The sequence below is a fragment of the Erinaceus europaeus genome, chromosome 5, assembly GCF_950295315.1.
Source record: "Erinaceus europaeus chromosome 5, mEriEur2.1, whole genome shotgun sequence".
Taxonomy (NCBI): domain Eukaryota; kingdom Metazoa; phylum Chordata; class Mammalia; order Eulipotyphla; family Erinaceidae; genus Erinaceus; species Erinaceus europaeus.
The window spans coordinates 82,378,808-82,402,694 of record NC_080166.1 but is presented as its reverse complement, the minus strand read 5'-3'; the positions used below and the strand labels follow the sequence as shown (position 1 = coordinate 82,402,694).

Here is a 23,887-nt window from a genome sequence, read left to right as displayed (position 1 = left end):
TGTAGGCACCGAGCCCCAGCAATAACCCTGGTGGCAATAAATAAAACACTGTAACCCCCCACCTAGGTCCTCCTCCACCATCATGTTCCAGACCCTGAACACTCCACCTGCCCTAGTCCTTTACTTTGGTGCAGTACACCACTGGTCTCTACTTTTGGGTGCCTTGTGTAATAACCCTCCCCCCACACCCCCACATTTCACCGTAAGTGTGGGCTGTGAAAATTGATTCCTGATGTCCCTGACACGAAAGTCCACGTGCTGTTTGGGCAGGACAGTTGCTCCCTGCCTTCGAGGCATCCAGATAATTTAAGCACAGAGTAGACCAGGACTGTTTTTACAAAGGAATTTAATAAAATGCTGATAATTATAAAAGAACATTAAAATTCACAGAAATTCACAAAACAATGACAAACTTTACATCTTGTGCCACACTGTAGGAAAAGCCATCATGAATATTTCAATTCTACTTTCGCTAAGCTGCTCATACATTTTAATATTTCTGAAACTATAATAGGAATATGAGAAAACAGTATAAGGTCTGTTTCAACAACAGAACATTCTCTCCCCCCTTCCAATGTAAATTAATGTTTTCTGAAATCCAAGATGCACATGTAATTAAACATTTGGGGACAGTTTACAAGATGGCCTCAGTTGGGGTGTGTGTATATATATATATATGTATATGTACTTTTTATGGCTTTCCTTTTTAATCTTTATTTTCAAACCAGAGCATCGCTCAGCTCTGGCTGATGGTCATTCTAGGGACTGAACCTGGGACCTCAGAGCCACAGGCATGGAAATCATCTTTCATAGCCATTATGCTATCTCCCCAGCTAATTTTCCTTTTTCTAATGATACATTTAAATCATCTGAAGGCTAGATAAAGAAACAGATCCCCTGAGTATTTTGTCTAATGCTTCAATTTATCAAAATTCACAGGCATTACAAAAGGATATAAAATGAACATTCCTCCAGTGGTTAGCACTGGCTGGGCAGATCTGTGGTCAGATGGTCCCTTCCTAGGGCACTGCCTCTGCCTGCATTTACAAACCTAGTCTACAGAAACAGCCCAACAAGTCAGCACTAGACTTACATTAACACTGTTGGTGTCAGGGGCAACCCTAGGTCACTCTTTCTGCCTTAGAAAAACAAACAAATAAACAAACCATAGAGGCTTCCCCCTCCTAACCGCCCCCATCCACAGAAGCACATTTTAAACAAAGAAGTTGATTTATGAAAAATAATTTATGGAGACACAAAAGCACAGCTCTTTTGAACTTGTATCTTACATACAAGGAGATAAGGCCAAGAAATACTCCCTTTCTTAACACTTCCATCACAGTGAGTAATTGCCAACTCCAGCAGCAGCAGGTCATCCCACTATAGAGGAAAGACAATGTGCTAGGAGGCGACACTCGGTCTCCTACAGCAGGTACCACAGGTGGGCAGGGAAAAGGAGTGTCCCTTGTCTTGGCTGGGTGGAGTAACAGCATCCTGAAGGGAAGAAAGGCGCATTTCCCTCTCGAACCCAGGTGAGTACTCTACCCAAGGAGTTAGCATCAAGAAGTCCAGAATACTGTGCTGATGAGTCCTGTGGAAATACTATTGATACACATTCCTGGCAGACACAACTTATTCCTCTGCTCTGCTATGATTCTGAGTGGTTAAGGTCCTGTGGCAGCTGAGCTAAGGTTAGTAGTATCCCAGCAGGTGACAGCCTGAGCTCGGCACCTCCATGTCACCGGTGAGGAGAGAGGTTCAGGCCTTGTGCCTAGTTCAGAGCCTGCAGAGGGCCTGATACCTCAAAGGCATTAATTGTAGCCCAGGCCGCTATGCTGAACACATCAAGGGCAACAGACAATGCAGGAGTCCAGCAGGAAGCTGCCTCTGGCTCACGACTGAATCAGTTCCTTTTCTTACTTGCCTGATTAGCCTCAGAGGAGGCTGGAAGCTCAAATCAAACACAGAACCTTTTTCTTGATTGGGAATAGTCTAGGCACACTATCACTCCTGGCGCAAACGTGGGTTACAGGTTAAGTTGCCAGAATGGGCCTAAGAGAATGGAAGGTGAGGAGGAAGAGCTGCATTTCCTAAGGCAGATGCTTTGGATACAGTGATTTCTGGCTGAAAGGCACGCCCCATGCAGGGGACACGGTGTGGCTCAGTTAGGGCACCTGCTGTTTCCTTAGCCGTGCTCAGCATCACAGCAATGTCTTGTCCCAGGGGCTGTGTGGTGAGTTGTTCATGGGTGATGCTGCACCTCCTGAATCTGGAGAATAAAGGCAACTGGTGGGGAAGCATTGGGTTTATTTTTTTCCCCCGGACCTATATTGATAACAATATAATTTTCATCACTTGCATTCATTTCTCGCCCCAAGAAACCACACATCTGTAGAAAGGAAAATCTTGATCAATATGGGTTCCAGCTGTATTTGAATCTGAAGCTTTCCCTTACCATTCATTTCAGCCCCTTGAGGTTTGCAAAGAAGTCAACATTGATTAGGCACAAAACATTCTAGGAGAATTCCTGGAAGATAAGTGTCACTGTAGGTTAGTATAAAAATGCTTAAGAATCTTGCTTTCTTTGTTCCAATCCAAAATGTCTTACTGAAGTTTCCCTTTTATTTAAGGATGTAATATCCCTAAGTACTGGAAATTCTTGAGTCCATTTTCCATTAATACAACATTCAAGTTGAACTGATGTATTTTTAATCACATAATTTATTACCATCTTAAGAGCAGCATGTCTATAATGATGGTAGTGGCAGAATAAGGTACTCTGGAACTGGTCTGACAAAGAGAAGAAATGAAGTTCAGCCTAAAAAATAAAGGAATGAAAATAACCACAGGAGGGGAAAAAAATAATCCGTTCTTCAGAAGGGATAGGTTTTAGGTGCACAGAGACTCTTCTCTGTGTTACCAAAATTCCAGATATCTATATAAAAAAGGGCAACATTATTTTATGTCCTTGATTTCAGCTTTCCATTTCTTCCCAGTTCCTGCATTGCAAGCTGAAACTGAAAAATAAATCTGCATGAAAATAGCAACATTGACGACCCATAGTTTATAAAGTGATTTAACTTAGACATTGTTATCTGTGATTCATAATATATTCTGACATGGCAAAATTCCTTAAAGTGCTTCTCAGAACCTCAAGTTCTCATTCGACTTTTGGTCGGACATTGTTATCTACTATGTCTCCCATCTTGGCAACTATCGCCCCCATATTCTTGATGTCTTTGAGGTGATTCTCATGAAGAAACTTCTGGGTTAGGTATTTTTCTCTCTTGATCTTGCTCTTGGTGCTTTTCGAGACATCTGGGATAGCATATGAAATGAAAAACTTCACAGAGTAGATGAAGTGCTGAGGGAGAGAAGGAGGAGAGTGTTGGTCGCAGGAGGAAGGCAGCTATCATGTTTGCTCAGCTCTGGCTTATTATGGGGATTGAGCCTGGGGCCTCAGGCATAATAGCCTTTTGCAGAATCACTTTTCTATCTCCCCAGTCGGCTCTGCTGAGATGCTACATTGCAAGAATACCATTTGACATCTGACTAACAATCCATCTAACATCTGTGTTAATTTTAAAGAACAGAAATAAAATGCTGCAATACTGTAGTACGTTACTATGTTCCTTTCCTTGGCCACATCCTCAAAGATAAATATTACCCTATATATTGTAAGTTCTAACAACTGCAGTATTAGATTTCATGACTGTGTAAGAAAAAAATCTAACAGTTTAGTTATGCCTACCTACTGGAAACACTCTAACATCTGCAGTTCATCATTGTTAGAACTGCTATGTGACTATATCACTTTGCTTTTGAAAACTAGTTCATCTGAATTATGTTTATTTTCAAACATGACATACTATTTAATTGGGCTTGATTTGCAGTTTATAAAAACAATATACTGTAGATGTTCCCTTCCCCCCACAAGATTAATGAGATATGAGAGAACACTGCTTCACAGAATATGCTGGGAGGAGGAGGTATGTATTGACCCACTGAGCTATTTTTTCCTTTTTAATTTGCCAGGGCAGAGGGAGATGAGAGGCTAAAACAAACACCTGCAGCACTGCTTATAAAGCTTATCAAAAGCATCCAACTAGATCCTATTTCACATGAATATTCAGTTTTACCACACGGCACCCAAGTACTTCTGAAGCTCTCACCACTGTTGTGACACTTGCAGCTTGTCTGATTAGTGAGGTTGATCACCTTTTGACTTTATCACTGTTCAGAAAATCTCTAACCTAGCAAAGGGTTGAAGATAATATGTAACGAACAATGAAAGAACTAGAGTGTCAAGTACAATCACATATACTCATTTCTATTATTTAAAAATGAGCACAACACAAAAATTATGCTTTTGTGTGTATTTGTATAAAAATACTTCACATAATTTTTATATGTGTAATTTCATATTTTGGTAAAATTCAAAACTATTTTCACTTCAAAATTTTTCCAACTTTATAGTAAGTGTGTTTACTGAATAGATGTGGGCTAATGATCCACTGATATGCAGTGTCCTTTTTTTTTTTTTTTTACAGGGGAGTGTGTGAACACAGTCCCCCACTACCACAAAATATGCAGTTGAGTTTCCCACATTTGGGGAAATTGCAGCAGTCAGCACATCTGGAGTGCAATGGATAAGCCTCACCCTGGGAAAACCACCTTCGTGCTCATGGTATCTCCCCTGCCAGGTAAGTATGTTACGCAGTATTCTTTGTTCAGAGAACTTAACTGAGATTATAAATGTAAGAATTGTCACTTATTTACAATTATTTATAAAACTTTCATATTTTATGAATAGGACTACTACATATATAATATCTGTCATATTTTTGAATTTTTCTGTGTTTCTAGGAGAGTATCCCTTAACTTGGTGGCAAATTAATCAGTTTTTATAAACTGCACAGTTTAAGTCCGAGGCAATTCATTGAGGCAAGTTTATTCTTAGCCTTCTTGCTTAAGTGCCATTTTAAGGTCTTGGATTTGGTGTGTAAAGAGACTCTGTTTAATAGCAATCATGATCCATTCCATATTATTTCTTGATAAGAGGGAGAAGAAACCTCAGCACCAAAGTTTCCTTCAGTGCAGTGGCGGCTGGGCACATGGCAAAGTAGCAGTGAGCTATTTTGTTGGATCTATACTTTTTTAAAGCAAAACCTTTAGTCTATGAGGAAATTGCTGAAGTTTAAAGATTAATGCCTATGAGCAAAGACTTCAGGGATGGAAGGAGTTTGCATAGATCAGAAGCAAAGCCATTCTAGGCAAAAACAAGAGACTGTGATGTAAGAAGTATTCTAGGAATGGTGAGGCTGGTGAAAAAGAGAAGTGACATTAGATAGAAGCCCACCCTAGCACTGTCAGGACTCAATTCAGAGAAAAGACAGCTGCCCTCTTTCAAGCAAGAAATGAGGGGGACTCCAGCCTTGATGGTAACACCAGAGTCAGATCTGTGATGGATTTCAATGAAGGTCAACAGAATTGGAAGTGGGCAAGTAGGAGAGAGAATGTGAAGAGAGGACACCACTGAGTCAAGAAAGAAAGGAAGAGATTCAAGGCGAGAACTGTCAGCTATGGTAAATGCTTCTCATAAGCTAAAGAATGTGAGGGTGGAGATAACCAGTATATGTCAACAGTGGAAATCAGTTTAGCTGGTAGAGTGATGCTCTGGCTTTTCCATGTTACAGTGCCTTAACTTTTAAGTCTTTTTTTTTTTTTTAAAAAAAAAAAACATAGATCCTAAATATAATCATATTTTTCTTATCCAGTTCTTGGGTGGTTTTAGGATCATAAATGACTTAATGGGTATTTATTTCTAATCTCTGGAAGAGTCCATTTAAGATTGAAGTTACTTGTTCTAGAAACTTTGGTATCACTCTTATCCACGTAACTGGGCATTCTTATTATGGAAAGATTTTGCTGTAATTCCAAATTCACAGCTACCTTCCTTCTTCAGTGTTTTGAAGATACTAGAGTACTCTCTTCTGGTTTCCATTGTTGCTATAAAAGTGTGAAACCCACCCAACAACCCCATAAGTATCCCAGTTCGATACCCCAGCTCAACAGAGGGTGTGTGACAGTCACTTCACAAATGAAGCAGGTGTCTATCTTTCTGTCCTGTCCAATAACAGCAAGGACATAAAAATGGCCTCCAGGAGCAGTGGGTTTGTGGTGCAGACACCGAGCCCCAGAGATAACCCTGGAGGCAAAAAGAAAAAAAATAGTGTGTGTTCCATTGTTGTTGTTAGGGGTAATTTTTCATATATAAAAACTCCATATTTCTAACATTCCCACTTAGATATACTTTTTAATATTGGAGGCACCTGCACGTGAGGCTCAGGAGTTTGAACCCGGGTCTGTATGCCATTACCTGGCCACTTAAATATTTTTCAAAGTTTCCTAGTAGCTTCTGAGACTTTGGGATTTGATAATCATTAAACTGGTATAAAAAGCAGATCAACTGCAAATTTATAGTGCTAGCCCTAAAATCAACCAGTTCTGAAAAATAACTTTAAAATTCTAAGTTGTATTATGAAAAAATTACTAAAGCATAAATAAATAAAACAATTACAGCAATCACACATCGTATTCTTCAAGAATTTATGTCTAATATTGTTGACTGGTGCCCCAGACTATAATACTAAGGTGGTCAAATATTTCTCCAGCAGGAGAAACAGCAAATTTTAAGCAGAGGTGGCAACCCCTCAAGGGTACTAACAGGAATGCCACTACATAGCTCTATTAGCTTTTGTGCAATTGACTTCTCCTACCTCCATGACAATGATGAAAGCCAACTTCGCTGCAATCACGTGCCAGTAGTAGATGTTGTGTTTGTACTCTTGTGGGTGTCCAGGAGGATACCTGAAGTCCCGATACCTGGAAACAAAATAAAGGTCTGTTAGGTGATACTTTTTGAATCTAGATGGCTTAACCCGGGCTCCTTTAAAAGGGGAAATAGCTACACCAGTAACCCTTTGTTGAATGCTCACTAGGAAAATGATGGAGCTCATTTCTGTCAAAATAAACAAATGCATCTTAAAACTGTCAGGTTTATTACTGCTTTCTCAAAAGTATGTAAACATGCATACTTCCAGAATCACAAATCTAGCTCTGTGTGATGCTATCACTCAGCTATGGGTCTTATATAGAGCATTCCCTCCTGTTGTAATGCTCTGGCCCTGATTTCCTTATTTTAGATTGCACTTCTTCTGTGAGTATAAGTCCCTCAGCAAGCACATGGCTAATTTCTGCCTGTAACCTACTGGCCTTAGGAGACCTGAATTACTTTTTAGACTTATCTATAAGGTAAGAGTGAGCTGACTCAACCGTGGGGATTCTAAAGAGGCTATATACTAGGTGTAACTTGGAAATATTTATTTTGAGCTTATTTCTGGTTCCTTGGTTATGGCGTTGATTCAGTGAAGCTCTGAGAAGTTGCTTACATTTTCAAGCCTCCTTTAGGATTAAGATTGCAAAACCAAGAACAAAAACAAAAAGCTTCAGTGTCCTCTAGTCAAACTGTCAATTAGTAATATAGTTGCAGTATATGATTCAGAGTTGATTTTAGCAGCCACTTAAATCCATGGGGAGAGTTTAGGAATGCTTTTTGAGAATAGTGCTAGCTTAGGCAGTTTGCATATATATATTTTTGTCTTTGGATTCCTTTGTTAGGTGAGTGTTGAGTTGTCATTCATTATCTGCAGGTTGTATCTGAGTAACAAGATCTTACTTTTAGGAAGCGTTAGAGGTTCTTTGCTGCTAATATTTCCTTTCCCCTCCTGGCCCAGTCTTTTTGTAGTCAGGAGTGGGACAAGTTCAGCTTAGGGTCACATGTGACCAGAGGAATCATCTGGTACTGCCAAGGCGACCACAGGTGGTACTTGAAATACAATAAATTTAGCTTTTTTCATAACAACATTACATGCTCATTTTAAAAATGATAATTTTGTATGGCCTGTGAAAGATGTTATAACTATCTAAATGGCTCTTGGCTGGAAAAAAAAAAGGTTCATCTCTGAAAAGAAAGCTTGGAAAATTCTAACTTCTATATTTTAAAAAGTAGGTTGAAATAAAAGCTAGGGGAGCGTACGCAAAAGACTTTCATGCCTGAGCTCCCAGGTTCAATCTCCAGCCATGCTTTGGTCTCTCTCAGAAAAAAACTAAGGGGGGGGGTGGGTGGGTGGGTGGTAGTGCATTGGGTTAAGTGTATATGGTGCGAAGCGCGAGGACTGGTGGTTCAAGCCCCCACTTGCAGGGGGTTTGCTTCACATGTGCAGCAAGTCTGCAGGTGTCTTTCTCTCCCCCTCTCTCGATTTATCTCTGTCCTATCCGGCAACAAAATGGGAAAAAAATGGCCTCCAGGAGCAGTGGGTTTGTAGTGCAGGCTCTGAGTCCCAGCGATAACCCTGGAGGCAAAAATAAAATTAAATAAAAGGGGCCAAGTAGTGGCATACCCAGTTGAATATGCATTATATACACAAGGACCAGGGTTCAAGTCCCTGGAGACCCTGCCGAAAGGTAAAGCAATACTGCCGGTTCCTTCATCTCTTGCTCCCCTCTCAACTTTTTTCTGTCCTATTAGGTAAAAGGTGAAAATGTTCCTAGCAGTTTTAATTGATAATACATAAAAATGCATTCATAACGGTCCCTTTAAAGTGCATCTTCAGACATGTAAACAGAACTTGCCTGCATGTGGTGTAGTTGCCAAGCCCAGAGTATGGGTTTCCTGCCCTGGTTTTGTTTTTGAAGTCCGCGATGTTGAAGTAGGAGAGTGTGTTGTTGATGTAGCCCTCCATGGTGAAGTCAGTGTGGTCTCCGTAGGGAGGGACAGAGAAGGACCAGTAATATACCAGGCGGGGGATCATGTCAGACGTGAAAGCAATGATCATGGCCTGTGTGGGAGCAAACAGGAAGAGGGAGCATTAGGTTAGAGCTTCTATAGCAGTGGCTAAACCAGAACTATGTGCTCATCCGCTGACTTTTTAATTCAGTTAAACAAATTTAATTAGTTCCTTTCTGTCAATAGCCACTTTTCTTTTGGTAAAGGATTATTCAGAAACCCACAAGTGGCCTGTTATTATTCTTACTGCCCATAAGAAACCTATTACAGGGGGCTGGGCTATAGCACAGCAGGTTAAGCACACATGGCACAAAGACCCCAGTTCTTCACAAGCGGTAAAGCAGGTCTGCAGGTGTCTTTCTCTCCCCTCCTCTGTCTTCCCTGTCCTATTCAACAACAATGGCAACAAAAGAGAAAAAAAAAAAAAAGCCTCCAGGAGCAGTGGACTCATAGTGCAGGCACCGAGTCCCAGCAATAACCCTGGACGTAAAATAAACCTATTACACAGAAGATAGCATAATGGTTATGCGAATAACTGTTAAGCCTGAGCTCCCAGGATCAATCCCCAGCACTGCCATAAGACAGAGCTGAGCTCTTGTAAAATAATAATATAAAAAAGAATATTACACTATGGTATTACTGATAACTCAAGAGTTGGTTGCATATTGAATTTATTCTAGCCTTTAAGTTTTATATAATACAATTCTTAATTTAGACTTCCAACACCCTTTTGTATAAGTACTACTGAAGTCAGTGTAAAAATAAGTAGTTTGGCTTTATTTCTTAGAAAGCCATTTTATGCTAATTATTTTAAATTACCTTCTAAAAATAGAATGTAAACTGCACGAACTTTTCCTTGATCTAATTAAATACTAGTCCTCACAGTGATATTTCCCCCCTACAATATATGAACTCATGCTGCTTGATTATACAGCAAGAGAGGGAGAGCCAGAGATAAAAACTTGAGACCTGATGCTCACTTTAGAAAGTTAATTTTAGGGAGACCTGATGCTCACTTTAGAAAGTTAATTTTAGGGAGCTGGGCTATAGTGCAGCGGATTAAGCGCACATGGCGTGAAACTCGAGGACCAACATAAGGATCCCGGTTTGAGCCCCTGGCTCTCCGTCTGCAGTGTCTATCTTTCTCCCCATATCTGTCTTCCCCAGCAACAAAAAAGGGAAATAAATAAGTTAGTTTTACTAAAATGTTGATACCAAGGAACTGCAGTGAGGCCATCCCTTTCAAATGATGATGCCTATTTTATTAGATCTAGGGTTTAAGTCTATTCTTTTGAAAGATGAAAGGACACATGCCAGTCTTAAGTCTGGCAGGCAGCTAGCATGAATTTTCTTAGAAATCATTTAATTTGGGCTTTCAACCCTCTAGTGTGTCACTCTTATTTGTAGACAGTATGTATTTTACACCACAAAGGCTAATGATTCAGTCATTCATTAAAGCAGAACAGACATGTTTGTTGGACGATAGGATTTTCCATAGGATTCACCAGAACAAATGGTTTAGTGAGACTACAAGCCAACAAACAAGATCTCAAGCAAAGAAGGATAAACAATGTAGGGGGAGGTTTTCTCACTGCACAGTTTCTCACAGTAGAACCAGCTCTGTCATTTCCTATGAAATGTTTGCACAACTGCCTGCCTGGTGGTGGTGGTGGGGTAAAGCAAGAATATAGATTTCAGAAGACTAAATGTTCTTGTTACCATTTCACTAACTTTGGTTTTTTATAGAGTCACTTGCACGTCTTTAAGAATGTGCAGGTGAATCTTCCCAATAAGGAAGATAATTCTGTTGTCTTTTGATGAGCTGCTCTGAGACATGGTGCAAGAGTACAAGTAGTGGCAATTTCCCATTTATATCAAAGTAAATTAAAACCGGTCTTCAATCCCAGCTGCTCTGGCATGACACAACAATGTCAGGACAGCTTATTTATTGAAGCAGCAGCTTTGAAATGAACAATTTTAGAATCAAATTCCCTTGATGGACATTCTCACTCCTGGTGTGACTATACTCTTTTTTTCTTCCAGTTAAAAGTTGTAGCATGGGGGAGTCGGGCGGTGGCGCAGTGGGTTAAGTGCACGTGGCGCAAAGCGCAGGGACCGGCGTAAGGATCCCAGTTCGAGCCCCCAGCTCCCCACCTGCAGGGGAGTCGCTTCATGGGCGGTGAAGCAGGTCTGCAGGTGTCTATCTTTCTCTCCCCTCTCTCTCTGTCCTATCCAACAACAAAGCAACGTCAACAATGGCAATAATAACCGCAATGAGGCTGCAACAACTAGGGCAACAAAAAGGGGGAAAAATGGCCTCCAGGAGCCGTGGATTCATGGTGCAGGCACCGAGCCCAGCAATAACCCTGGAGGAAAAAAAAAAAGTTGTAGCATGGACATTTCAGCCTTATCTGTGCACATTAGACTGTGGAGACATGACGTAGGTGAAAATATACATGCTTAATTCTAATTTACACTTATGGTTAAATAAGCAGGTTTCCTAGGACATAAAATGCCCAAGTTATAGGAACCAGTAGTACCAACTAGCTGGCGTCTGTGAGCCTATGGGTGTTTGCACTCACTTGCAGAGAGTAACCCTGGAAACACACCCATACCCCATCCGGGTTAATGGAATGGAGCCACGGCTGTGGCTGCTCAAACAATCAAGCTAGAGTGCTTAGGGAATGGGGAGTAGGGGCCCATTCAATTTTCTGGTTAGGTTAAGGTCAAACTAAAACCCTTTTTAGAGTTTTCAAACCTTTTCCTTGAGATTTTTCTCCCCAATGCATTTATTTGCAAGTCCACTTTTCAGCCTGGCTTAGTGTTGAAGAGCATATTGGACATGACAGATTCATGCTTTTATGCTTATGGAAGTTGGAGGGCCTCACTGTCATGTGTCTGCACATCAGTCTTCATTCTGTAGCATGTGGATAGTGAAGGGGCTCATGGTTTTGGAAAATAGAAACTGACATAACCTAAGCTAATGTTTGCTTTTGTGTGTGACTTGCAACTTTCTCCAGAAAACAGAAGCATACAATTCATATAAATGGAGCTTCTTGGAGGTAAACAGCTGGCTTCTAGAAACCCTATTTCATTGTAGAAAACTGTACCCATGGTTCGGATAGTGAGTGACACAACGAAATTATCATGCCTACTGCATACTTTAATGATGACTCTTTAGTCACTATCAGGTCATCCCATCACCTGGGGCCCTGGTCAGGGAGGCCTGGGATTCCCACACAGACATGGTGGATCTGTCACACCACTGTCACTAGTCATCTCCATCAGGAACAACATAATGGACCCCTATGGGAGCCCGGATAACATACTCTACTTATCACCTGACGATGATGGGTCCTGAAATTAGTGCAGCCTGGAATGTTCCTAGCCATGACCACAGGATGCAGAGGTCACATAGACTCTTGTGCTGACTATAGGCCTCACATCAAATATATTGAGTTTACAGTTAATAATATTTATAAACTTTTCCCATATTTGGGAGCTACTCTCTTCCTTGATCCAGCTTTCTAGTCCTTTTTTCCAACTATGACACCATCTCCCCAGACAAAAACTAGTAAGGCTATGGGCCCCTTGGAATATACCTACTAGCTTTTTTCAAAATGGAGACCCCAAATTTTCATCTGCAATATTCTTGCCTTTAGGTTCATGATTAGTCAATAATTTGTTCTGCTTTATATCTTAACTCTTTTTCATCCACCAGGTCCAGATGCTACCATGATGCTAGCCTGACTTCCCTGGACAGATGAACCCAGCGTCCCCAGAGCCCTGCCCCACTAGGGAAAGAAAAAGACAGGCTGGGAGTATGGATCAACCTGCCAACACCCACGTTCAGCAGAGAAGCGATTACAGAAGCCAGACCTCCTACCTTCTGCACCCCATAATGATCATCCTGGGTCCATACTCACAGAAGGACAAAATAATAGGAAAGCTTTCAAGAGAAGGGAATGGATACAGAGTTCGGGTGGTGGGAGTTATATCGAATTGCACCCCTCTTATCCTATGGTCTTGCCACTACTTCCATTTTATATATAATTAAAAATAAATTCTCATGCCTCTAGTGTAGATGCTTGTCAAAGTTGTCCTAGAGTCACTGTTAATGATAGCAGCTACTGTTCCATGGGAACCAGGCTCTCTGCACTAACGCATTAACTCACTGGCTTTCCTGACTACTATTATGATAGGTGGTAGGGAATTTTAAACATAGAAAGGATTTACCCTAAGCCTCACCCACTATTATACATCTAGAAAGCTGCAGTGCTCAGCATCTTGCCTCTTAGGATCCTAACTCAAAGGAGCTGCTGGCTCAGGCTTGATGTAAAATGAGAAGCCATTTTATTAGGGCCATACATAGGAATGAAAGTTGCAGTGTCACATGGGTAAAAATCACCCTGCTTTTAAGGTATTTCTAGTGGGGTTAACATGGGAAGCACTCTGCTTGATAGCTCCCTATAGTCTGTGCAATATGGGAGACAGACTGATCTGTTAATCTAGACATAACAACTCTGCTCTGATTCTCATAGCTGGAATGACTGTGGGGCACAGGGCTGCAAAGACAACATCGAGTAGAGCTGAGAAATTCCTCAAGGCCATCTCCTTCTCTGCTGTGGGGGACAAGGACGGGAGCACAGTGTTTTTATTTATACCTTAGACAGTTTAGAGATTGGAGCCTATAGTGAAGATAGAATGACAACTCTTATTCTAGGAACCTTGCACTTGGACATATCTGGCTACACTATAAAAGTATTATTGGGGAGTTGGGCGGTAGCACAGCAGGTTAAGCACACATAGTATGAAGCAAAGGACCGGCATAAGGGTCCTGGTTTGAGCCCCCGGCTCCCCATCTGCAGGGGAGTCGTCTCACAACTGGTGAAGCAGGTCTGCAGGTGTGTCTATCTTTCTCTTCCCCTCTCCTCTCTATTTCTCTCTGTCCTATCTAACAATGACGGCATCAATAATAACAATAATGATAACTACAATAACAATAAAAAACAGGGGCAACAAAAGGAAAACTAATAGAAGCATTACCGGATAGAGGTCTTTCAAATCATGTGAGAATTTTAAAGAGTACTTACTATTACCAGATTTCTACTGAATAAAACCTCCGAGCACATGAATATCAATAACATAAGCATGCTTCTTAAATAACTGATCTCTTGTGCTCGCTTCGGCAGCATATATACTAAAGAACTGATCTCTGTAAGAGGTCTCAACTTTGTAACCAAGAATAATAATTAGAAACGATTTAACTTTACATAGTAATCATGATGTCGTAACAGTGATGTCATTTCCATGGATGATAGTATCAGCATCTTCCTGTCATTTAAAAAGCAAAAAAAAAAAAAAAAAAAAAAAAAAAAACAGGGAACCTTTGAATACAAATGCAATTTTGGACTTTCCAAGGTCTTTGCCCTGTGAAGTCTAGGTTTACTCACATTGGTCACCACAGCCAGAATAGCTATTCCTTGCATGATGGGCTGCCATGCTCCGATGTCTTGGGCTTTTTCAGGTACCATGCGTCTATATTGTGTAGTCATTTTCCACGCGTCCACTCTTATTTCCAATATATTGTTCACCAGAGCCAACAGAGGGGCCAGTGGGAAAGAGGCCACAAATAAGGTGACGAACCCAAACTGAATAACTGTCAATGGAATGGACACACATCATGGAGTAGTGGATGGATGGAAGGACAACATATTTTCCTTTACTCTTATATAGAAAGAGAAGACAGACAACACACTCAATCCCAAAGAGAATAGACACCCATGGTAATCACTTAATGTTCAACACTGAACAAATCCAAAGAAAAGAACAAATCTGAAATCACCGGGAAGATTAATAGGTAGCCTATTTCTTTCCCAAGTACTGGAAGTCCTATACCTAGAATTCGTATTCCAGTTATTTCCATACAATAAATGTGAGCTGCTAGAAGTATATTTTCCATTCTCAGTGCTGAAATTATAGCATGAGGAAGATGATTCATAATTTAAAACACAGAATAAGGAGATGGCAGGAACATCTAATAAGGTAAAACAATGAGATAAATACTTTTGAAGCCTATGGTTGGATAATTTTGGAGGAAATCTGCCAAAACAAACAAATTAAAAGATGGTCAATGAGTTTGTGAATTTCAAGTGCAGCCCATTTGTACTCTGTGTAAGCGCATACAGGCGTCATCACAGTCAAAATCCTTCCGCTATAATTTTTATCTTGAAGGTATTATAGTGTATATATTAAAAGAAGCCAAGATTCAAATGGTAGTATGACAGGCGTTTCCATCTTGTCTGAAATCTACATGAGGCAGCAGAAATACGGGGTCCAGGAAGGTAGATATTTGAAATGATACGGTCAGAGATCTAAAAGAAACCTTTCAATTTGTAGATCTTCCCTTCCCATCTGGCAGGACTTTAGGCTAAACTAGGGAAGGTATGTAATGAAAACTGCAGATGAGAATGTTCAGTTAGACAAAGGCAGAGATGATTCCAACATGCAAGACTGTGGAGGGTAAGAGGAGCTGGAAGATTTACCAGGAAGTAGAAAGTCAAGGTCCATAGATGACACAGAAGCAGCACAGCAGCTCAAGTGATCGGCAAGATTAATGACTCGCCTAGCCCTACACAAACACATGTGCCTACAGGGGCCAGGCAAGGAGTAGATGACGAGGTGGATGGAGCCAAACTGGCAACTCTCATGTACTGAAAGGCAAGCTCACAATCACCCCGTTGGAATGTGTGTCCAATACTGTGGGAGTCATTGTTTAAGAGAAGCCAAAAATCAGAGCTATATTGGTAATCCAGTTAAAAATCAAAAGGAGAAAAAAAAATCACTTATAACAAAAGCACAAAGTAGTTACAAGTCAGTGAGAAATGTTAGGACTACGATGACAGTTGACTTAAAGTAAGGAAAAACAAATTGAATGAATTGATGGTAGAACATATTGTGCTCTTGCCTGGGCTTATCCAGAGACAAAAGAAATTTCTCTCCCTCCCAAGAATAATTTAGAATTCTACTGCAAATTTTGGTAATAATCACAAGCAGATTTAGGAATGCTAAAAAGTGATTCTCAAGTTCTTCAAGGAAGACACATAAACACACAAGAAACATCCATATTAGGCACAGTCTTCAAAAGTGTAAGATGAGACTAACTCTAGGAGATATTAATGTCTATTATGATCCTGTAGTAACTGGAACAGAACTAGTGCATTCAAAGTGTTCTACTGTTCAATATCCACAGGTCTGAAGTTGGATATGGAGGGAGAATTGGTCAGTCAGGCTGACATAACATCCAATGCTCACTTCATCACTTTCCTGCACACCACTATGGTTGTACCTGTCCACTCACAAGACATCATCAAGTCCTGGAGACTGGGATGTGCACAGAATACTATCCTATGGATTTTCATTTTCTTCCCTGAGCACACTGCTCCTGGCTGACCTTTTCATTCTGATCATCAGAGAGAAGAGATGCCACAGCACAAGAGCTTCCCCCAGAGCAGTGTACCATCTCTTCAGCCTGGCTCCCAGGTTTTTAAAATGAAAGACCCTTCTTCTTCACATCCTAATCTGAGTTCTCAAGAAGGGAGGACTGTGTACTCTAAGGTGATTTTAGTTAATAGTCCAGATTACTCCTCTAGTCTCAATGGGTAATGTAGAACTCAAGTAAAATTAAAAGAACAGACTTCACTCAGACAACAACAAAATATATGTTTAACAGATTTGGTGGTGTCAGTAAGGGAGCTGTGGCAATGCTAGTGCAAAATCAACAACTCAAGGTGTCAACACGCCAAGCTCAAGTCACTTAAATGAATTCATCTGGGTGGTGGTGCTCCCACTAAGGACTAGAAAATGCAAAGGCCTAGGGGTTCTTCCTACAGGACCAGTCAGGGTAGGGAGAGGGAAGTGCACTATCAAGGTAGGACTAAGTTCTGTTACAGAAAAGCCCAGCAAATCTGTGTGAATAGTTGAAAGATGCAAATGGGGAGACAGCTCAAGTGATAGAGTACCAGACTTTCATGTCTGAGGTTCCTTATTCAATCCCTGCCACAAATTCTGGGGCCTCTCTCTCTCTCTCTCTCTCTCTCTCTCTCTCTCTCACACACACACACACACACACACACACACACACACACACACACACACACCCGTGATAAATAAAACACATCCTAAAAACAAGAAAAATGTTAAAGGATCCTTTTCTGAGATTTAATATGGTTTCCTCAGGTAGAAAAGGTGGCCAAGGTATTTCAGGCAGGTGGAGTCTTAAGAGAGACAGAAGTGGGTGCTGGGAGTAAGGGTAGACGCTTCCAGTGGGACTGTCAAAATGTCACTCTAAAGCAATAGGAGACAGATTAAAAAAGTTGCCGTGGGCTCATTAATGAACATGAAGAAAGACCAAAAGGAGGAACTGAGGTGTTGAGACCATCATTAAAGGGACTGTATTTTAGCAGAGCAAAAGAAATTCAAAAGACTTGGAAATTCCACTTCCTACAAACCAAAAGAATTTAAGTGTGGAATACAGAATAACTAGCTGCCTATTATCAGAAGCTGATGACATTTCCCTAACTCACTAGGTGTTCTTTGGATAATAGGAAAACCACTGAATAAGTCTTTACAAAAAAACTGGTTTACAAGTTTCTATTCTGTCCTTTCTCGCAGAATGAGTCTAAAAAGTCTTATTAATTCTTCCCTTGGTGTCATCAATATTTATGGCAAATTAGCTACAGAAAAGAGATTTCTTATTCTTCATATTTTCTATGCCAAAATAACAAGTGGTATGCTGCCTTAGAATGCCATCATTAATGCTGATAATAATGCCAACAAGAAAGTTATAATCCCAAGTTTTGGAATAACATACCCTGCATACTCTGTAGGGGAAAAAAGCCCCAGCAAATAAATAAATGGAGCTTCTATGCTAAACTCTGCAGCTATGTCCTTATCAAATTTGCTCAAGAAACATGACAAGAGCAAAATGAAATCTGTGTCAGATTCCAGGCTGCAAAGTCTTACTGACTGATGAAATTGTAGGCTAAACCTTTTTCTCACTGGAGGAAGCCAAAGTGTTTCTACAAGTTCAACACAAAAGCAAAAGAGTCCAAATAAAAATACGCCACAAATGGAGAAAGACATTCTGAAGACCTGTGCTAACTTTCCATTCCACACCAGCAAAATAATTTAGGATTCAAACCATTGAGAAGCTTCTGAGGCCACTCAAGCATCCAGGCAGACGCCCCTGGCCAGAGGAAATAGATATACCGACAGAAGCAGCAGTGAGGTGGGAAGGGTGCAAGCTGTGACTATTTCTTGCCTGCAAGTCCTGTGTACTACTGCTGTGATACCTGTCAGCAAGCTGTATGCCTTCTACAACCTTGCTCCCCCTCAGGCCTGCTTAGATGATTCTGTTCTAACAGCTCGAGTGGGGGGTCCAACAGACCCCAGTCCAAGCTGAGTAGCATCAAACAGCAGCTCTGAGTTCATTCTCAAAACAACCTGGTTAGAGTGCTCGGAGACTTAGTGGCAAAGATGAACCTCCCTGAATATTCCATGTCATTGCTGGGTGGGTGACGAATCTGCAGGTTGTGCAACATGAGCAGTGACACAGATACACACCACCACCTTATTTGAATTCCTGGTGATACAACTGTTATCTATGCTTCTCTTTTTTTCGACAGGCTCGATATTTGGTTCCATGGTTGATGCTTTTGGAATGTAAAACATGTTCCAAAATAACTCAGTATCACCTAAAATGTCACTAACGACTTACTCATTTCGAGGTATTCATAAAATAACCCCAGGCGGCCCATCGGCTGGAGATGGTAGTCCTGTTCCCATCTGGGAGTGGTCTTTTCTGTCCCTGAAACTGTGCGGCACCGTCCAATTAGATTCATAACCCAGCTGCCAAAAAGATCACATTGCAAATGAGAACCTTATCAAAGCAAGGCCACAAGTATCTTATCAACATCTCACACTGAACAGACATACAGACTTGCTAAGAAACCCTGGACCAGAGTCCAACCACCACTGTCTCTTTTTGTCTTCTGGGGTTTGCTATTGGGTATAATTCTAATGTGTGCATGTGTGTCTGTCAAGATGGGCCATTAGTGAGGTCTATTTCTCATCACCTCTGCAATAGCGGCAAAGCCACAGCATACAGGGAAAAGCCCACAGAGAAACCAATTTGGATTAGAGAGAAATTTCCACAGTGAGGAACCACAGTTCAGTATCTGGGGAGTTAAAGAAAGGGCCACATGCAGCTTTTGGGACTGGCACAGGGCAAAGAGGAGTACAGATGTGAGAGACTCAAAGTTTTATTACGAGTGGGTTACTACTCAGCTGTAAGTAAGGACGCACTCTTCTCCTTTGTGACAACTGTGCATGGACCTTGAGGCGAGAGGGGCTGGTTGGTGGTGCACTTGGTGGAGTGCCCATGCTACCATGCATAAGGAGCTGGGTTCAAGCCCTGGCCCCCACCTTCAGGGGAAAAGCTTCATGAATGGTGAAGGGCAGAGGAGGGGCCCAGTGGTGGTGTATCTGGCTGAGTGTGCATTACAGTGTGCCAGGACCAGGGTTTGAGGCCCCAGTCCCCACCTGCAGGGGGAAGGCTTTGCGAGTGGGTAAAACAGTGTTGTAGTCTTCTATTTCTGGCTGTCTCTGTCCAGTAAATAAAGATAATAAAGAGTTAAAAAGAGAGAGGAGGACAGGGGAGAGACATCATAGCCCTGCTCCTCCGTGGAGCATCCCTTGATGTTAGGGGCTTAAAACTGGATCTCTGCTTATAATGAGTGTATGTTTTCCTGGGTGAGCTGTTTCCTTGCCTTTCTGGAGGCCTTTAATAAGCATATTCAGACTACTTCATTTTAGAGATGGGTGTGCAAACAAATGAAGTCAGATTGTTCTATCTCCTCCACTCCCCTAAGAGGACACTCTGGAATACTCACGGAAGTAACACCTCCTGGATGTTATTCCAGATCGCTTTTCCTCCCATGATTATTATCAGTTGTGTTGTCAGTTCAAGGAGGCAGCCACCCGGGTCACACTGAAATGGTGAAAAATTCCCATTTAAGTTTCAGATACATCTCATAATAAATAGTCATAAATTTTATTTTTCTCATGTTTCTTTGTTTAGGCTAAGGGGGGAAAACCCTAAGGAACAGAACATGAAGAAATGGTTCATTAGGTAACAGAGAGAAAACAAGAAGCTACTTAAATTATCAAGAGAATACAATTCTAAATTCTCACCTCTTCATTTCTGTACTTTCCCAGCCAATAGACAGGGTCTCCGGGATAACCTACAAATTTGCCCTTAAAGAATGCAATGTAGAAACACGAAGAATAGTAGTTGACAAATTGGAATAAGAACATCTTCATGGTTAGACTGTTCTCATAATCAGTCTGGGTCCTTGGGAGTTCTGTAGTTAGAACAAAGAAAAGCAAGGATTTAAAACTGCAAATAGCTTTGAAACCCTCATCAAAGGCACTGATACATGAGCTAACATGTTAAAAAAATACAATTCACACTGTTTCCATTTAAGCTGTTCCAATTCCTTAATATAGCTACTGTGTTAATTTCAAGTTTACACATTGTTAGAAGAGTTTCTTCCCATTATGAATGCAATATCCCACAAGACAGAAAAAAAAAACCCTTATTTTAAAAATTTTTACAAGCATGATGTTAACAAGTGAGCAAGAAATACCTCTCATGTCTAAGCTGACAAAAAAAATAATTTTTTTTTTTTTTGGAACAGCCTGCTAAATGATACTCTCATCTTCCTGAATTGCAATCAGACAGGCAGGCCTGTTGATGAAAACAAACACAAGGAGCAATTATTTGGATGTGTCTGGGGGAAGACAAGACAGGTCACCCTCGTAGCTGAGGACTAAAATCAGGAATTGACCAATTTGAGGATGACGTAGGCATGTACAGTGTGTGGGAAGTACTTAACTTGGGTCACTAGGCAGCTGCCTGGGTAGCTTATGAGCCAGAGAAAAGCAGCACTTATTACCAAAGCCGGGACTGATGGAAATAGAGTCGTATTAATATGAGCAGCATGGGGGAAGACACGTAACAGTGTGATTACTTGTCTTCTCAGCAACAGAGGCGCCTATTTGCCACTGGAACCATGACCCTATTCCACTTATTTGCAATAAAGAGACTATTTGCTTTCAACAGTAGGGTACATGATCTAATGTAATTGAAAATATTATTCAGCACTGATCTGTTTACCCAGAGCTTGGACATTATAATGACTATCTTTGTTCTTGGCCCTTTTACTAATGCAGAACTGTAGATAATTCATTTCCTATACAAGCTGAAGGAAATACATCTGTATGTAGGATTGCCTAAAAAGCTGTGACATGCTGAAATTGAAAATGCTGAAAAGATGCAATCTCAGCCTGGAAAGACAGCATAATGGTGATGTAAAAGCCTTGCATGTCTGAGGCTCCATGGTCCCAGATTCAATCCCCAGCACCACCATAAGCCAGAGCTGAGCAGTGCTATTGTCTCTCTCATTCAAAATTAATTATGTCTGTATACACACACACACACAAACACATGATAGAATCTCTACTTTCACCAGTTCCTGAAAGGTTTTTTTTTAAAATTAATTTGATAGGACAAAGAAATTGAGGGGAAGGGGATATATATATATATATATATATATATATATATATATATAGAGAGAGAGAGAGAGAGAGAGAGAGAGAGAGAGAGAGAGAAACCTGCATCATTGCTTATAAAGCTTCTTTCCTGCAGCTGGGGGAGCAGGGGCATGAACCTGGGTCCTTGCACACTGCAATGCATCACCCAACCAGGTGCACTGATACCTGGCCCGGCCCTGAAAGTATGTTATGGTAGAGTGGAAGCTCACCGAAGTTAGTGATCATAACTGCCACTTTCTCGTAGATAGTGCTCAGAATCATGATGATGATGAAGCTGATGATGGATGCAGTGATGGACGTGGCTGTCTGTGGCGTCAGATACTTCTGAATCGGGTCTGTTGCATTAAAGGTCTTGGGCAGGTTGGCGGAAAAGACGATGAACACTGAGAGTCTGTAGACAATGATTCCAATAACTGAGGCGATGATCAGGAGGATCTGAAAGCACACAGTAGACACAGCGGTGTGAGATTCACCCAGGATTGTATTTCTAAACTTGCAAGGACAAGGTACATGGGGAAAAGTGTTATCAGTCTCTGCTGTCTCAGGAGGTGGAAACCACCCCCCATTTCCCTCAATCACTTGAAGTCTAACCTCATCAGATAAAGTAAGGACTACAAAAGCTCAGTAAGGATAAGAGACTGACATAGTTTAATGATGGCCTTTTGGGTCAATTCCAAGCCATCCCATCATCTGAGACCCTAGTCAGGGAATCCTTAGACTCCTACATTGATATAATGGGCTAAGACCTCTCTGATTGATCAGGAAAAAAAGGAGCAGTTATGTATAAATGTGGATGGATAGTTGTAGAGATGATGGTTGGCCCATGTCTACAACCTTAGGGGAACTATGGAAGTTGCAGTGGGAAGAAATAAAGATTCAGAACTCTGGTGGTGGAAATGGAGTGGATTTAAACCCCTGCTGATATGTAATTTAGTAAAATAAATAAATAAAACCAAAAATCAAATCCCTCTCTCCACCACCACTGGTCACTTCCATCAGGAATGTCATCATAAGCCCTCCTGCAGGCCTCTCCAGGACCTTGCTCTCACTGTACAGCAGCAATGGTAGGGACTATCCCACTTTCTGAAGGGAGGCTGGGTCAACCTACTCTGCCACTTGAGAAAGACTGGTCCTGAAATGAGTGCAGTCTAGAATGTTCCTAGTTGTGACCATGGACTGTGAGCTCAAATTCACAGGGACTCAGAGGTTACACAGGCTCCTATGCTGAATATGAATAGACATGGGCCCTGGGTGACATCACTAGAGTTGACAGTTATCATCTTTTTTTTTTCCCCCACTTCTGGGTACAATGGGAATGTAGAGGTAGTCAGCTTCCATTTTACAAATGAAAAACAATATTCACCATGCATGATGGTTGTGGAGCCAAAAGATAGTGGAATCACATGCCTGGATAGTCTTGAGAACCTGAGCTACTCTTGATTTTATTTATATACTCTTATATCTGGGAGTTACTCTCTGCCCTAATCCAGCTTTTTAGGCCTATTCTCAACTCTGACACCATCTTCCCACACAATACTTTTTGTCCACCCACATGCTAACTATCAGGCTCAGGCAAAAATTATAAAAGTTAATAATTAGTTCTGAGTACAGAAACCAAAGGGTTAACACAATGTTTTTCTTGCTTCCTAAGCCATCCGTTTGGAAAGAAGACATTATATCTCCATCTGTAATCTCTCTCATTATCTTCTATTCTTCACAGTTAAGCCTTACTACTTATGAAAGGAATAAGATGTGTGAGAGTGTATGTGAAAATTTGTCAGGGCTGGAAAAAAATGTATTAGGGAAGTTATACCAAGTCTCAGCAAAATATGTATAGGCCATTCAAATAGTATTTATTAAAAATTTTAAAAAATCTCCACATTTTTTCTCCTATTATTACGTAATAGTTGACAAAATTCTTTATTACGTGAGATTGCTTAAAAGTCATCTACTTTCGCATACATACTTGTAAATGCTCACAACAGCTTCACAAGTTTAGTATTCTCTCTCTCTCTTGTACAGATGGGTTGGTGGAGGTACACTGAGCACTGAGACTCAATGACTCATCCTACAGTAAGCAACTGCTAGGAAAGGAACTGAGCTAGCTCGAGACCCACTGAGACGCTAACCTCTATATGGTGCCTCTTCCCTTTGCTTTACAATTTTTTTTTTTTTTTGCCACCAGGGTTATTGATGGGGCTTGGTGCCTGCATGAGGCACACTCCCTCTTTTTTTTTTTTTTTGGTCTTTTCTTTGATAGGATTGACAGGGAGCAGGAGAGAGCCATCCACAACACTGATTCACTGCTCATGAAGCTTTCCCCCTGCAGGTGGGGACTGGGGGCTTTTCGTCAGAAGTATTGTA

The 23,887-nt window shown here is 41.1% G+C and overlaps 1 protein-coding gene and 1 non-coding gene across 6 annotated transcripts in view; both read right to left on the bottom strand.

The window, feature by feature from the left end:
• Window positions 1-328: 328 nt before the first annotated feature.
• Window positions 329-23,887, bottom strand: part of ANO6 (anoctamin 6) — a 217,735-nt gene continuing 194,176 nt past the window's right edge. For all 5 annotated transcript variants that reach the window (XM_060191443.1, XM_060191444.1, XM_060191447.1 and 2 more), the window contains 7 exons: window positions 21,733-21,958; window positions 20,102-20,271; window positions 19,801-19,898; window positions 18,627-18,757; window positions 14,302-14,507; window positions 6,780-8,900; window positions 329-3,364 (listed from right to left, as the gene is read on the bottom strand). In XM_060191443.1, the coding sequence (XP_060047426.1) occupies window positions 8,619-8,900; window positions 14,302-14,507; window positions 18,627-18,757; window positions 19,801-19,898; window positions 20,102-20,271; window positions 21,733-21,958 (1,113 nt within the window). In that variant the 3' untranslated portion in view covers window positions 329-3,364; window positions 6,780-8,618. The remainder of the gene's footprint in view (window positions 3,365-6,779; window positions 8,901-14,301; window positions 14,508-18,626; window positions 18,758-19,800; window positions 19,899-20,101; window positions 20,272-21,732; window positions 21,959-23,887) is intronic.
• Window positions 4,548-4,711, bottom strand: LOC132538759 (U1 spliceosomal RNA). Its single transcript, XR_009550099.1, has one exon. It is a non-coding gene; the product is annotated as a U1 spliceosomal RNA (small nuclear RNA).